This window comes from Tyto alba, unplaced genomic scaffold, assembly GCF_018691265.1.
Source record: "Tyto alba isolate M040663 unplaced genomic scaffold, T.alba_DEE_v4.0 Super-Scaffold_18, whole genome shotgun sequence".
In the NCBI taxonomy this organism is placed as follows: domain Eukaryota; kingdom Metazoa; phylum Chordata; class Aves; order Strigiformes; family Tytonidae; genus Tyto; species Tyto alba.
In genome coordinates this window covers 5,589,871-5,605,028 of record NW_024881280.1, presented here as the reverse complement: position 1 = coordinate 5,605,028, position 15,158 = coordinate 5,589,871, and the positions used below count along the sequence as shown (strand labels likewise).

General features: G+C 50.4%; 1 protein-coding gene across 1 annotated transcript; it reads left to right on the top strand.

Moving 5' to 3' along the window:
• Positions 1-914: 914 nt before the first annotated feature.
• On the top strand, positions 915-15,033 carry LOC104360769 (transmembrane protein 178B). The gene is made up of 4 exons (XM_042790946.1): positions 915-1,388; positions 10,049-10,162; positions 11,473-11,610; positions 13,375-15,033. Exons 1-4 carry the CDS (start codon positions 1,010-1,012, stop codon positions 13,617-13,619), a joined length of 876 nt encoding a protein of 291 aa, XP_042646880.1. The 5' UTR covers positions 915-1,009; the 3' UTR covers positions 13,620-15,033.
• The last annotated feature ends 125 nt before the right edge of the window (positions 15,034-15,158 follow it).

Genomic DNA, 15,158 nt, shown 5'->3' with positions numbered 1-15,158 from the left:
GCACTGGGGAGAGAAGTGGTGGTGTGTTGTTGGCAGGGTCCCTGAGAGAAGTGCCCAGGAGGGTGTTTAGGTTGTGCTCAGTGTGGCCGAGAGAGCAAGAAGTGACAAGGGGGTGAGGGGAAAGGGTCTGAATCTCCTACGGTTGAACAGTTGCTCCTGGGAAACAATTCAGAGTACTTTTAACAAAACTAAGGATTTTAAAACTGAGTGTTGAGTTTGCAGTTTGGGCTTACCTTGTTGCTAAATCGTTTTAGCTGGAGGCCACGATTGAGAAGGAGATGCTCTAACTGGCTTTGGGGACAGATAGCGCTGCAGCTGGAAGAACAAGTCTCCTAGAACAAGCAGGATCAAAAGGGATTTAGTGCCCTTGGAAATGTTGCATTTAACCTACTGGCTTGGATTTAGCCTTCTTATTGCATACAACAGATTGCCGTTTTTCAGCTCTGCAGGACTTACTTGCCATTAACTGATAACGAGGAGAAACGCTAAATCACACCGCCAGCAAACGCCCCTGCCAGCGGTGCTTGCATTCCATCCACCTTTTAAAAACCGCCTGATCCCCTGGCGATCCCCTCAGTGATCGCTCTGCCTTCCCACCCCCACCCCCCGCCCCGGCGGGCACCTCCGGCCCCGGCGGGCTGAGTACGAGGCCAGGGGAGGCTGCGGAGCCGGTGGCGGGCCCGGGTCCCCCCTTTCTCCCCCCCCCGGTAGCTGCCCCCAGGGCCGGGCCGTTAGCGCGGCCGTTGCCCCGCGCGCGGGCCCTGAGGGGGCTCGTGCGGCGGAGCAGCAGCCGGGGCTCCCCTCAAACCGGGCCTGGAGTTCCCCCGCGGGGTGAGCGGCGGGGTGTGGGGGGGGTGGTCTGCGCCACCGCAGCCCCAAGCCCGCTGCCGGGGAGCGGGGGGGGGGGGCGCCGGCCCCGTTTTCCCTTCCGGGGGCGGCGCGGCGGGCGGAGGCCCCCAGCCGAGCTGCAGGGGAAGCGCCCGCCCCTGCCGCCCCCCGGCGCGGTAAGATGGCGGCCGCGGCTCAGGCGCTGAGCGGCTCCGGGCTGCTCCTGGCCGCCGCCGCCCTCGCCCTCCTGGCCGTGGCCATCGGCACCGACTCCTGGTACGAGACGGACGCCCGGCGGCACCGTGAGCGCTGCCGCGGCTTCGGCCACAAGCGCAGCGACCCGCCCGGCTCTATGTCGGCGCCCAGCTCCCACCTGCCTCTCCGCGCCCGGCCCCCGCGGGCCCTGCTGCCCGGGCGGCCCCCGGCCCCCGCCCCGGCCGTCGCCGCCGCCGCTCTGGACTCGCATTGCGGCCGGCGCTTCAACTCCACCGTTTCGGGGCTCTGGAGGCGCTGCCACCGCGCGGGCTACGAGCCGGACAGCGAGGAGCTCATCCGGAAAGGTGCGGCGGTGGGGGGGTGGAGGGGGTGGGGGGGCGGCCCCGGCCCCGGCCCCGGCCCCGGCCCCGGCCCCGGCCCCGGCCCCGGCCCCGGCCCCGGCGCGGCGGGCAGGCGAGCCGAACCCCCGCCGCTGTCCGTGGTGCTGAGCGCGGCTGCCGCCACGGCCCCGCCGGTGCCCCGGGGTCCGCGGCGTGACCCGGCCGGCGGGAGGGCGCGGATTGCAGCCCCGCACGGCCCGCCCCGGGGCTCCGGATGGCCTTGGCCGGGCGGGAAGCGGCGAGCGTGGCCCTGACCCGATCCCGGGGTCTCGGGCGCCTCCCTGTCTGCTTAAAATGCTGCAGTGCTGGGTGGGACCGTCGCCTCGAGGAGCCCCTTCGGTGGCCCGCTGCGGGGCCTGATGCTCCAGCAAGGTCTCGGTGGGCGTTCTCCTAACCCTGACGCCTTCTTGTTATTGAGCGCTGGGAAATGTACAGTATTGTTTATAGCTCTGCGATGCTTGCGGTGAGGGGAAAGGGACCTGTTGTTCCTGTTGTAGCACGGGGGAGTTCTCACCACTGCAGTGGCTTGCCAGGCCTTCTCGGTGGCAGATGTCACTCAGGGCTCCAGGGGTGACAGGAGAGAAAGCTGTGGATCTGCTGTTATTGTGGCACATGGTGCAAAGCCAAGCGGTTCACAAAGCATGAATAGAATTCCTGGCCTGGATGGTACAAATAATGTAGTGGGCTGACCCATTAAGTCAATATAAATGACATATAAAACAGGCTTAGGAAAAGAAATTCCATGTATGGTTAATGATAAATAACAGGACTTATTGTTCCAGCAGGTACATGTTAGCACAGGGAGAGTAGGAGTTGGGAGAAGTGCTTCCATTGAGGCACAAGATGGAAATGCTATCTTAAGAAAGTGAGAGCAGTTCTTCAGCGTGGCTTCCAACTGTGACGCCAGTCCTCCACAGCAGAGGATGGATAGACTGGCACTGTGAAGCTCAGCTCGTCTTTGTCTGTTCTTTCCAATGCACAGCAGCAACTTACTTTTAGAAACTCCGGTGCTATGTGATTAGCTTCTTTATTTAATCTCCTAGGATCCATTTTATGCATTTTCATTTTTATTTCCATGTTGATCTCATTTCACTAAAAGGCAGCTCGTTAATTTCTTTCTATTAATTGTGCCTGTCATGTGAAATATTTATCTATTTTTTTGCTTCGCATCAAGCCAAATGCTTTCAGCTCCCACTGAGATTAACAAAGGTTGGGGGAAGGGATGGGAAGAATACTAGTTTGGTCCTCAATACATCTGTTTCTGAGGTATTTTCCCAACACTATGACAGTTAGAGAGGCATTCTGCATGCATGGGGGTGTTACATGGTGGTGAACGATCTTCCCCAGGGTCTGATGTGTGAAACTGGAGGGACTTTAAATCCAAAGGGTTCTCCTTCTGCTTTCTTTTTTTCTTCAGCTATTCTAATAAAAGACCTTGCCTTTCCCTACAAGCCTTGCTTCCCTCATATTCTTTGCCTGTTAGGTCTGCAGTTGCTACTGTGTAAAGATTTATGCTTTATCTTATAGAGGGAAATTATTAATAACACTTCTTGTAGAGTCAGATCTTTAAATAGACATAGCTCTCTTTTTATCCCTTCCCCTGACCTGCTTTACTAGCAGCCTTTCCTTGTTCCTGCTGTGTCTATCTTTTCTCTGACAACTGTGATTAAGCAGCCTTTTCTGGCCGATGGTCAGGTGTGGCTGTGGCTGAGCTGTTCTCTCCAACACAATACTAGGTCTGGGGCTTACAAAAAGAAAAATCAGGCATTTTTTTTTCCTAGTGTGAGCTGAAGATCACTACTGCTCGCCTCTGAAAGTCCTACTTTCTCCTTGATTTGCAGTAAGTTTTCAGCTATCTCTTTGTCAATGCGTGATGTCTTCTTATATTCTTAATATGCCTTAACTTGAGATTTTTATAGGCTTTTAGTGACGAAGGTGTAAATTTTTTTTTTTTTTTTTTTTTGGTGACAGTCCTGTGGTAATTTTGGTTTGGGTTTATAGTCTCCATTTTTCTAGTACCTCTGGAATAAGATTTCTTTCCTTTCTGGGTCTCTCTTGGATTCTGAGTAAATGACTAAGTCCATAAGTACCCTTATCCATTTAGAAAATTCCATGGGTTTCAAGTCCTATATTTATCTACTGCTATTAATACAAAGCTATTCTGTTGAAACTTTCATACTTCAGCATTTTAGCTGATGATGCATATACATGAATACATTTATATATCTAAAAGATACATATTTTTAAAAATGTAAAATATATTCACTTGATATATTTAAAAGGAAAAAGCAGGGAGACAGAAAATGTAGCACAGAACTGAGACATGGGAAATTTTTAAATGTAAGAGGAGTGATGTGTGGGATTTTGCTTAAAATGCAAAATCACAATTTCAGAACTGTGAAAAAATAGATGATTTCATTTAAAATTAAGAAGGAAAAAGAAGAAATAATGTTCAAACCAAATGGGGAAAATGGAGATGAGCAATCAGTAAAAGACAGCAGCCAAAGAACTGAAACACTTGGTGGGGAAACTAAGAGGATCTGTGTGTGTGTAGGGATGGACAATGTGAGTGTAAGTACTTGAGCACTGTACATCATCTTGTAGAGCCTGGGCTGTGTGGATTACACGCTGCATAACTGCAACAAAAACCTTTTCTGTGGAGAATTCTTAAGTAGTGAGGTCCTGCAGGGATTTATTATATGCTGCTTAGTGGTCTTCTCTATTAATATGAAAAAAACTGTTGCTTACCAAGTGGTGACAGTAGAAGATGATTAATTATGAGAGATCCATTCTAATAGGCTGCTTGGGATAACTTGGTGGGTTTGTTTGAACAACATGCATCTTAACACCAGTAAATTGAAGGAATTAAAAAATAAAAGGTTCATCACTGTCCATAAACTGGGGATTGTATTGCTTTTCAAGCTTGCACTGAAAAGACTCTGGGGTGGGACTGGTATGACTCACATATACTGGGCTGAAATCAGAGAATCACAGACTGCTTTGGGTTGGAAGAGACCTTAAAAATCATCTAATCCCACCCCCCCTGCCCCAGGGCAGGGCCCCCTTCCCCCCAGCCCCGTCCAACCTGGCCTTGAACCCTTCCAGGGAGGGGGCAGCCACAGCTGCTCTGGGCACCCTGGGCCAGCGCCTCACCCCCCCCCCAGGGAAGGATTTCTGCCTTACATCTCAGTCTAAATCTCCCCTCTTTCAGTTTATCATATCCCCTATCCCCACCCCCTGATCCGGAGTCCCTCCCCACCTCTCCTGCCCCCCCTTTAAGCCCTGGGAGGCCGCTCGAAGGTCTCCCCGGAGCCCTTCTCTTCTCCAGGCTGAACCCCCCCAACTCTCTCAGCCCGGCCTCCCAGGGGAGCTGCTCCAGCCCCCCCAGCATCTTCGTGGCCTCCTCTGGCCCCGCTCGAGCAGCTCCGTGTCCTTCTGCTGTTGGGGGCCCCCGAGCTGGCCCCAGCACTGCAGGGGGGTCTCTCCAGAGCAGAGCAGAGGGGGAGAATCCCCTCCCTGGCCCTGCTGCCCACCCTGCTCTGGCTGCAGCCCAGGGCACGGGTGGGTTCTGGGCTGTGAGCGCACGGTGCTGGCTCACAGGCAGTTTTCCATCCACCAACACCCTCAAATCCTTCCCCGCAGGGCTGCTCTCAACCCACTCCTCGCCCAGCTTGGATCTGTGCTTGGGATCTCCCCGACCCACGGGCAGGACCTTGCCCTTGGCCTTGTTGAACTCCATGAGGTTCACACAGTCCCACCTCTCCAGCCTGCCCAGGCCCCTCTGGGTGCCATCCCCGCCCTCCAGCTGTCACCGCACCACACAGCTCGGTGTCATCGGCAAACTTGCTGAGGGCCCACTCGATCCCACTGACCATGTCTCCAAAAAAGATGTTAAACAGTTCTGGGCCCAACACTGACCCCTGAGGAACACCACTCGTCACTGCTCTCCCCCTGGGCATTGAGCTGTTGACCACAACTCTTTGAGTGCGACCATCAAGCCAATTCCTTACCCACCGTGTGGTCCATCCATCAAGTCCATGTCTCCAGTTTAGAGACAAGGATGTCATGTGGGACAGTGTTAAATGCTTTGCACAAGTCCAGGTAGTCAGTATGTCAGAAATGACTTCTTAGCACCACGAGGTAGTTCAAAAAGTGGGAAGAACTGCTGGATGCTTAAGCAGGGGAACACAACAGTCTGTGGCAGTGATGAGTCTCTTGAGAGAAAACCGCTCAGTCCTGGTGTCTGTACTTCCTGTCCTTTCCTACTGGTGGTAGATTGGAAGAGTTACAGAAATGACTGTAAGGTCTGTAGAGCATCTGTTATAGTGGCATATGTAATAAACTCAATCTGTTTGGTCATTGCTGTTAGTAGGTATGATCTGTCAGTAAATATGATCTGTAAGAGTTTTCATGGTGTTTTAAAGGAAGGTTGATTTACCAGATCTAGTGGTCTTTGGGTGACGATGTGGACAGAGTGATCCCATAGCTGTGATGCTCTCCAGAAATAGCGAAATGGGCAGAAGTGGTAGGAACAGGCCAGGGAGCTTCAGCGGCCACTTGGCCCTGGAGCACGATGGAGGGGAGGGCCAGGCCTCCGACAGGGCTGGACCAGGTACCAGAACTGAAAATGAGAACGTGTCCATTTTTTCCTCATAATGCTGGCACACAGGCAGTGTAGAGAAGAAAACCTGCATGTTTCAAAGTCAGAGAGAGGCAAAAACTAAACTGAGAGAAAGTCGGGGTGTGCTGAGTCCAGGATTACAAATGGAATGTGTCACAGCAGGCCTGGGTCTGGGTTTCCAGGTGTCTGGCAGCCCAGGAACAAGGTGCCCGTGCTCTGCCTGGGCATCTGGAGGTCCAGAAATTCTTTCTAGCCAGCATCCTCTCATCTTTCCCAGCCTTCATGTTCAGTCAGGAGAAAGGTCAGGTCCAGGGACACTCACATGTAGTGTCCCAAGGGCTGTGAGAGGGTATGGGAGGAGAATTTGGATGAATTGCAATCCTGAGGGGAAAAAAAAACACATTGAGGACAAGGTGAGAGAAACCATGTTGACTGTGGGAGGGCACAGACATGTAGCTCAGCCATGGAAGTGTCAATGTGACACTGCCAGAAAAAGTTCATTGTTTCTAATGTTTATTTTTTAATCAAGAAAATTGCACATGCAGTGTTCTTCTAATGCCCCTAAGAAATGCTAGGATCAGGCTGCCTGTAACCTTTTTTGTGTACACGTGCTTTGTGGTAACCTAATGACATGAGCACCTGCCCTCTTCTGCCCTGCATTTTCAGCTTCCTCGTGTGCCAGAAAAGACAATGTTCACTTACTTGTTGTTCGCCACATGACTGTTCTATTCAAGCCCTTTCCTGAAGGTAAAATTTTTAATTTTGGCAAGCTTTCTTACGGTGCTCATCTGAGTGTGTTATAAAGAAAAGCGAAATCACTTTGCTGGCAGGTTTCTGAAATGCAGGGCAGGGTGCTGTCCCTATTTTATAGACTGTGATTTAGGGGATGTAAGGGCTTAGAACAAAGGACTTATTGAAGTACCTTTGATATACCTTTGACTTCATGGTAACTTAAAGACTGCAAGCCTGATTTTCATTATTTTTTTTTTCTTGAGTACTTGGGGGACAAGATGTTATGTATGTCCAGCCCAGGGGCCCCCAACAGCAGAAGGACCCGGAGCTGCTCGAGCGGGGCCAGAGGAGGCCACGGAGATGCTGGGGGGGCTGGAGCAGCTCCCCTGGGAGGCCGGGCTGAGAGAGTTGGGGGGGTTCAGCCTGGAGAAGAGAAGGCTCCGGGGAGCCCTTCGAGCGGCCTCCCAGGGCTTAAAGGGGGGGCAGGAGAGGTGGGGAGGGACTCTGGATCAGGGGGGTGGGACGAGGGGTAATGGCTCTAAACTGAAAGAGGGTAGATTTAGATCAAATATAAGGAAGAAATTCTTCCCTGTGCGGGGGGTGAGGCGCTGGCCCAGGGTGCCCAGAGCAGCTGTGGCTGCCCCCTCCCCGGAAGGGTTCAAGGCCAGGTTGGACGGGGCTGGGAGCCCCCTGGGCTGGGGGAAGGGGGCCCTGCCCGGGGCAGGGGGAGTGGGATTAGATGATCTTTAAGGTCTCTTCCAACCCAAACCAGCCTATGGTTCTGTGTTTCTATATCACTCTAAATGCTGCCCCACAGAGTACCTGTCTATATTTGAGTGCGTAGCGTCTCAGCAAATTAGACTTAGAGATTCACTCAGAAAATGGGAAGCATGAACTAGCGACTGCAGATGCCAAATCTGGCTCCTGAGGGTTGCCTGGGTGCATGTTTTAATTTTCTGGGAGGAAGCGGGTAGGTATTCAGCTGAGAGGTCGCCCTCACTGCTTCCCTGATCCCCTGACTCTTGCCTACCTGTTGCAGCTTTCCTAGCAGACCTACAGAGAGAGAGCTCTCCCTTTTTTGCCTGAGGTGGCTCCCACCAGAGCAGGTCTAGCCTGTGCTCTCAGAGAAATGGGAATCTTATTGGAGAAACAGTTTGTGATAGTGTAATCAAAGGCTGTCACCAAGCCCATGGCTTAGACATCAGTGCTGAGCATAAATCCTAAAATTCGCTAACTCCTGTGCAATTTGTTTTGCATACTTGTGGTTTTAGTATAATTTTATGTGCTATCTACATAAAATTAGAACTTTGAATTCTGTGGAAGAAAGGATTAGGAGTAAAGTTTCTAAATCAGAGGCAGAATTAATTGACATTTGAAAACTTCTGAATAACCAGATTTGTATGAGAATGTAGAGAGGCTTTACTTTCAGTCTACATGTTAACTCTTGTAATAATAGAGAGCAAAGATTTTTCTCAGTGGCATTTTAGCTGAGGAGTCCATAGCTTTGATCATAAGGGATGTACTTCTCTAGTCTTTGATTTTTCTTTAATGAGCTATAAAAGTAGTAATCCTTGTTCTTATATAAAATACTGCTTCACGTATAGTGCTTTTATAATCAGAATATGTAAGTGCATAGATCTAATGCTTAATGAATCCATTGTAATCTAATATCTGATGTCGTTAGTTTGTACCATAGACATATTTTTCAACAACACATGTAAATCATGTCAATATTGAAATTGAATTCAGTCAACAGTTACAGGTGAAATTTAATTAGATACTGTGATGTGCTGTGCATGGCCTAAGTTCTTAATTCAGCTGTCCACAGAGGGTTTGCAGATGAGCTGTCATCCCCTGTTACTGGGTTGCCTTGCTGATCCCTTTGCTCAGGCGGCGTTACAGGCTTTTCTGAAATAACCGCAAAGAGGGAGCACTGCTCCGCGGGGTGGGAGCGAGCAGCTGAAGGTGAAGGGCAGCAAGTTGCTGTATCGCTGTCGAGGGAGGCGGCCAGGAACCACAGCAGGCAAGGGGGTGGTGGGAAGCACAGCCGGGGATGGGGGCCCGCCTAAATGCTTTGCTGCTCAGACGCTTTCGGAACTCTAGCTTTGAGTTTTCCCCTTTCAGGGGGTGTTCTTTACACGCCTGCTTGTTCCGCCCAGTAATAAGCGTCACTGCTTTGTTAAATTCAGGTCACCTTTCCCTCCCTGGCCTTGGCTGGGCCTCTTGTGTGCAACTCCTAATCCTGTGAAGCGGGGGCTTCCTCCTTGCAGGATCCACATCAGTGCGGTCCCAGTGAACGTTGTTAGAGAACAAAACCATGCTTCCCATTGCCGTGGGAGCAGCACAAAGCCCAGTTTCTTCTCCTGGGCTCTTCAGTGTCTTTTGCAAAGCTGATCACTGAGTCTGCAGTTACTGTTCACCAGCGTGATTAGCTCACTGGCCAACTGATTGTTTCTGAATGGTTCTTCTGCCCCATCATTCACGTAGCAGTAATGACCCTGTAGCCATTGTTTGAGGGGAAACTTTTGGTACTATTTAGCTCTTTTACCTTTCTGGCCGTTTTCTTCCACCCCACCATCCATGTTTATTCTCCCATCTGGCCCTGGCTTTATTTGTAGCAGGGAGGGCAAGGCACCTTCCTCTCCCTCTCCTCCCTAGTGCCTTCTTAGTTACTGGTTGTTTTCTAAACTAAAAATCCCTTTCAAGTAGAGCGTGCATGTGGGTTCACATTTGCATCGCTTTTCTCTAAGCTATAATGGAAAGAAGCCTACTTGGGTACTCTTGTTCATGGAAAGTAAAGCAAAGAGCCAATGACTGCTGGAGTGAATTCAAACTCTTGTCCCATGCAGTTCATTTTCCAGTATTCATTCACAATTTTCAAAGTAATTCAACTCTGTCTTCTTAGAGGCAAAGCAGTCGGTCCTGTTGGTACTTGGCCATGTTCCGTCTCCTCAGCCATCCCAAAGAGATCTTACCAGTTTCTCTAGGAAGCTTCTGGAGCAGTTTTTGGTGACTGTCATTACTGTTTACCTTCAGCTGTTCCTTCCAGGAGCCTGCCTGGCTCAGCACCTTGCTTCCTTTTTGCTGCTGTTTCTTTGTAGCAAGGCTCCAGGCCCTCCTAATCCCCAGAGCCTTTGAAGTAAAGAGCTCTTTTTTGCTTACATTTGCTCTGTTACTGAGCTAAGGCTTGCTAGGGCAGCCAGCTCGGCAGCAAGCACAAGGCACGGGGTGGGGGGTTTCATGCCCTTTCACACTGGCGTCTGTTTTACAGGAGTTATTCAACGCTGCACGGCTGTGAAGTACCACTACACCTCCAGCTCTCTGCCTCGCAACTTGCCCATCAACATCACAAACACCATCCGGCAGGACGAGTGGCACGCGCTCCGTAAGTAACCCAAAGCGGCGTGTGAGGCCGACCGGATTACTTAATGCCCTGGTGCAATGCCAGGTGGGGGCTCTGAGTCAGCTAGCCGTCACCGGGCACTGAGCAGAAATGCATATTTGTTAGTGAGGAAGGGCGAGCAGCTGACAGTATAATTGGAAGGGGACGTGAGATTTGGAAGGGCTTCAGTGGTGAGTTCAGGAATACAGGCCTGCGTGTAGTGTGATGCGAGGGGTAATCATCCTCTGGGTCTGGGGACAGACAATTCCTGGCTGGCTTACAGCAGAGGTGCTGCATCACCGTATAGTCTGTATAGATCTTGTGTTTTTCTGTGTGTGCGCAGCAGTGACCTGGTGCAGTGCTCTGGCAGCCAGCTCTTTTAGGGAACATCTCAGTTTGCCTTTGCAACCTCCCGTTCCCAGCCCCTGGCCCACAGGCTGCCTCGTGCCCAAGCCCCTCCTACACAGATGACTGGCCCGTAGCCTGTCACTGACAATGATTTAATCCATTTTTTCTGCTCCCACTTCTCTCTAGGTTTGTTTTCTGGTTCTGTTGCCTCACATAGTTCTGTTTAGCCCCTGTCATGTGAGCCTCAGTGCTGAGGAAATCCAGCTAAGGACTGAACTAGGGGGAGACAAGAACAGCACTTGTAATATGGATGACAAAGTGCTGTTCATATCACTGGTGCCCAAGGTTTTTTTTTTTTTTTAGAGCTTGTTACTGGAGTTGTTTCCATCATACCGTATTGATCTGCTGTCTGCTTCTGTCCTCCCACTATTCCTCTTTTCAGTTCACACTATCTGCCTTCCATGCACTAGTCCTTTACTTCTCTTCAACGTCCCCTCTCATTTCTTCTATTCCTATTTTCAGCACTCACCCAACAAACTCCATCTCAAAGAAACACACCACACACACACACACACACACACACACACACACACACACACACAAAAATAATGAAAGAAGCCCTTGCAGTACTAACATTTACAAATTGTTGATCATTGCTGGATTGATAATGCACCCTTTTTGTCCCATGTTGAGGCGTATTTGGCCAGTATTCCTCTTGATCAGGACAGAAATGCTCTCTAGTTGTACAGTGCCCAGCAGAAGGGAGTCAAGTTGATTCCCTTAGTTTAAGTGTAACGGGCAAAGTATCTACCTCAAAGCAGCTACAGGAGTCATCCGGGGGTGAAACACAAACTTTAGAACCAGCAAATCTAAATCTGTCTGGACTTTCCCCTGGCTGTCCTGTCTGGGTGCTGCCATCTTCATGTCTGTCTTCTTTCTTGCTTTTCTCCTTTCTCTTTCCTCAGATCTGCGGAGGATGACGGCTGGCTTCATTGGCATGGCAGTCTCCATCATCCTGTTTGGGTGGATCATTGGTGTGCTGGGCTGCTGCAAACAGCAGGAGCTCATGCAGTACGTGGCTGGGCTGCTCTTCCTCATGGGAGGTGAGAGCCTTTCGCTTCTACTCCTGAAGTCACGGCAGTCAGTATTGCTGGCTGGGGAGGTGCTCTTAAAAGTCAAGTCAGCCCACAGCAAACGCCCGGAGCAGTTCTTTAGTGCAGCAAGCCATCAGCGCGGCGTTACCGCTGCCAGCACAGGGCAGGACCTGTGCTTGCACGGGTATTGGCACGTGTCGGAGTAGCCCCCGCCGTACACACACGAGCCTTCTGCTCTGGAACGCTGCTGTGGAGCCCAACGAGCGTGTGGGGCCTGCGGCTCCTGTCAGACAGCTCAGCTTAGTTTTCCCTAGAGAATCTTAACAAACCAACCAAAAAAACCAAAAAAAACCCAAAAAAACAAAACAAAAAAAACAAAACAAAAAAAAAAAAAAACAAAAAAACAACAAAACCCCAGTGTGCAGCACCTTTCTGCTGCTCTTTGGGTAACAGTGAAGTCCCAAGCCAGCCAAGCCTAGGGAACACAGGCCTGGTGATAAGGACATGAGCTCAGCGCTTGCCAGGGTGGTACATCTGTTCCTCCTGCCTGCGAGCAGACTTTCTGCATGGGCAAAGGTTTTTTTGAACTTTGATTGTTCAGCTCAAAAATAAGCAGTGTTTCAGTTTTATTTGAAAGGGGCAGAGTAGCGACACGTGCACCAAAAGGGCGAGTGCCTGAGGTGCTCCAGGGCTGGGGATGCTGCAATTGCAAGCGGTGAATAGGAAGCTTTCAAGAAAGAAAAGCCAGAGCAGCCACTCTGGAGGCCCAGTGCTAGCATCAGTAATGGCTGCACGCGCGAAACTTGGTGATATAACAGCGTCTGTATCGATTAAACATGTCGGTGTGACAGTGGTTTGGTGCCACTTTGGGGTTGGAGGGGAGAATCTTCCCTTGCCGTGGGTGAGCCTTCGCAAGGAAAGATTTTGGGGACCTGCACAGAAAAACCACCTGCTGACACGGTGCAATGCTAGAAAGGCTGAAGTTAGGCTCCTGCTGTCCTTGATCATCTTCGCTGCTGCTTAACTGCAGTTTCCTTTGAGAACATTTTTCATTTCTTTGTCGCACAGTATTCTAAACATGGCATGGGTAGACTGGGTCCCCTCTGAGTGCTTCTGCACTTACTGTGATGGGCTTGCTGGCAGCAGCAAGAGCTTTCCCTCGTTAGTATTTCAGACACGGCTCCAGAGAATAAAACGATCGCTTCAACCTTGAGCCTAGTGGACCAGTGTATGAGACCTACTAGAGTGCTTCACGTTACAAGTTTCTTTGCCTTTTTTTGTTCTTCTAGCTGGGTGCTTAGTGAATGTGGAGCCAATGTCAAAAACCTGGGCAGGTTCCAGGGGCCAAGGCTACAGCTGGCAGGAGTCTGGACGTGCCTAGTAGAAACCAAGCGGTGCTGCACTTGGCAGCCCTCCCCTTCCATCGGAGAGAGTGCCCCAGTACCCAGGATCCTGGTGATGTTAGTCAGGAAAAATAAATTCTCAGGAGACTCAAAGCATAATGAGCTACACGTGACCGAGTCGGAAATAGCAATAGAGGGCACTAAGGCCATATGGGTTATTTGTGAAGTGAGGTATCCTGTGAGCCTACGGGTTTTGCCTTTGTTTTTCCACCCCCGCCTCATAAGAAGAGTGCCTGGTAGGACACCACCAACAAAAAAGGGTAATTCTTGATTTTGAAAAGTCATGACTTTGAGACTAGCTTGGGAAAACCCCAGGGCATAATTAACCCGTCCGAGGGCAGCGCAGAACCCTCTTCCTTTTCTCCTGCAGGTACATGCTGTATCATCTCGCTCTGCACGTGCGTAGCTGGGATCAATTTTGAGTTATCCCGCTACCCTCGCTACGTCTATGGGCTGCCAGAGGACATCAGTCATGGCTATGGCTGGTCCATGTTCTGTGCCTGGGGAGGCCTGGGCCTCACCCTCCTGGCTGGGTTCCTCTGCACCTTGGCCCCCTCACTCAACACGTCTCGGGCGTCTGTACAAAAACCCAGACAAGAAAATGGGGCCGTGTGACCTCGGAGGGCGTGAGGCGGGACTCTGGAAAGCGCAGCCTGGGCAGAGCTGGGGGTTAACACCAGGAAGAGGTGGCATGTCAGCACACGGAGAGCGGGGCCAGAGCTGTGGGAATACCAGCCCGTGGGAGCTGCTCCAGCCTCCAGCCGTGGACAGACATTGCAAGTAACTCCAGGTTTGAATTATTGGCGATTTGCTCATTGATGGTTTAAGGGGGACAGTTCTTTTGATTTGTTTTTCTTCTGTTTACGAGGGATTAAGTCCAAGGCTGTGTCTTTTTTTGTGCTGTTTTTTGAACTGTACCTCCATGGTCCTGTTGTTGTCCAGTTGTAAGGGATGTTTACGCACCAACTCTATTGCTGCAGGTCTGTGTAATTCAGACCCCAAATTAGGGCAAGGAGCTACGTGAAGTTGGCTTGAACACTTTTGCAACAGGCATGTCTCGTGTTGGCTCAGGCCATCGTTTCCCAAAAGAACCTTGATCTAAGCCGAGGTTTAGGCCAAAGAATTAGCCCATTCTTAGTATTAATTAAATCGGCAATCTGTGCTAGTCCATGCTGTGGTATCAGCTATTTACTCACTACTAAAGCTGTTTCCAAAAGGAGCCGGCTGTAACTGAGCAGCAAGACTCTAAAAACAGTCTTTCTGCCTTTAGGAAAGGAGGGGAAAGTTTTCCTCAGCTTCTTACACAGGTAAGGTTACTCATTTGGCTAACTACCCGACCCTTGCTTTCACGGGGAGCTGTATGCAACGTGCAGCTTGTAACTATTCCACATGGGGCCAGGGTGTATTTCTGAAGGCATGTCGTATTTGAGCTGCTGGGATCAACTTTCACGCCCCAACTAACTTGTGGGTGCAACTCCCGTTCCGTGAGAGGAGATGAGTAATTCTCCCCAAGCTCAAACAGCAGTACTGCTAAAATAGCAGAAGATGTACAGCCCCCTCTAATATTAACGTCCAAAGGATCCGCAATGTATTTTCCTCAGGAACGCGTGGCTTCTGCTCACTTCACCACTCACCCCTTTCTAATGTCAAAATGCTCGGGGGGAGCACAGTGTGTCAAGAACACGCAGGCTCCGCTGGAACAAGCTCCCTCTCCAAAACGAGCAGGAACCAGTGCAAGTACCAGGGCGAAACTCAGGAACATCAGCCAAAGTACTCTGGGGTGCATTTTTCTTTCATTCATCTATTCTTTCTTCCCTCACGTCCCCGCCCCTCTCCCAAGTGTCTAAAAACTGCACAGGTAAAGATGAGATGGCCAGCATTTGGAGATGTTTACATTGTATTTAAAATACAATACAGTGGCATGTAAGATACTTAATGCTAAAGTCAGTGTATTTATGAAAAGTGTAATTTTTAAATGGAAGTTGTAATTCTCAACTGGCATTAAAAGTACTGAAAGACTTGCTCAGTGGATGAAACCCTGAATTCTTTTGAACTACCAGACTGATTCACCAAAAGCTCACGTACACATCGGCAGTGGTGTTAAAGCTCCCAGAGTTAAGTTTAAATGAGCAAGTCAAAACACCATTCCTGTGT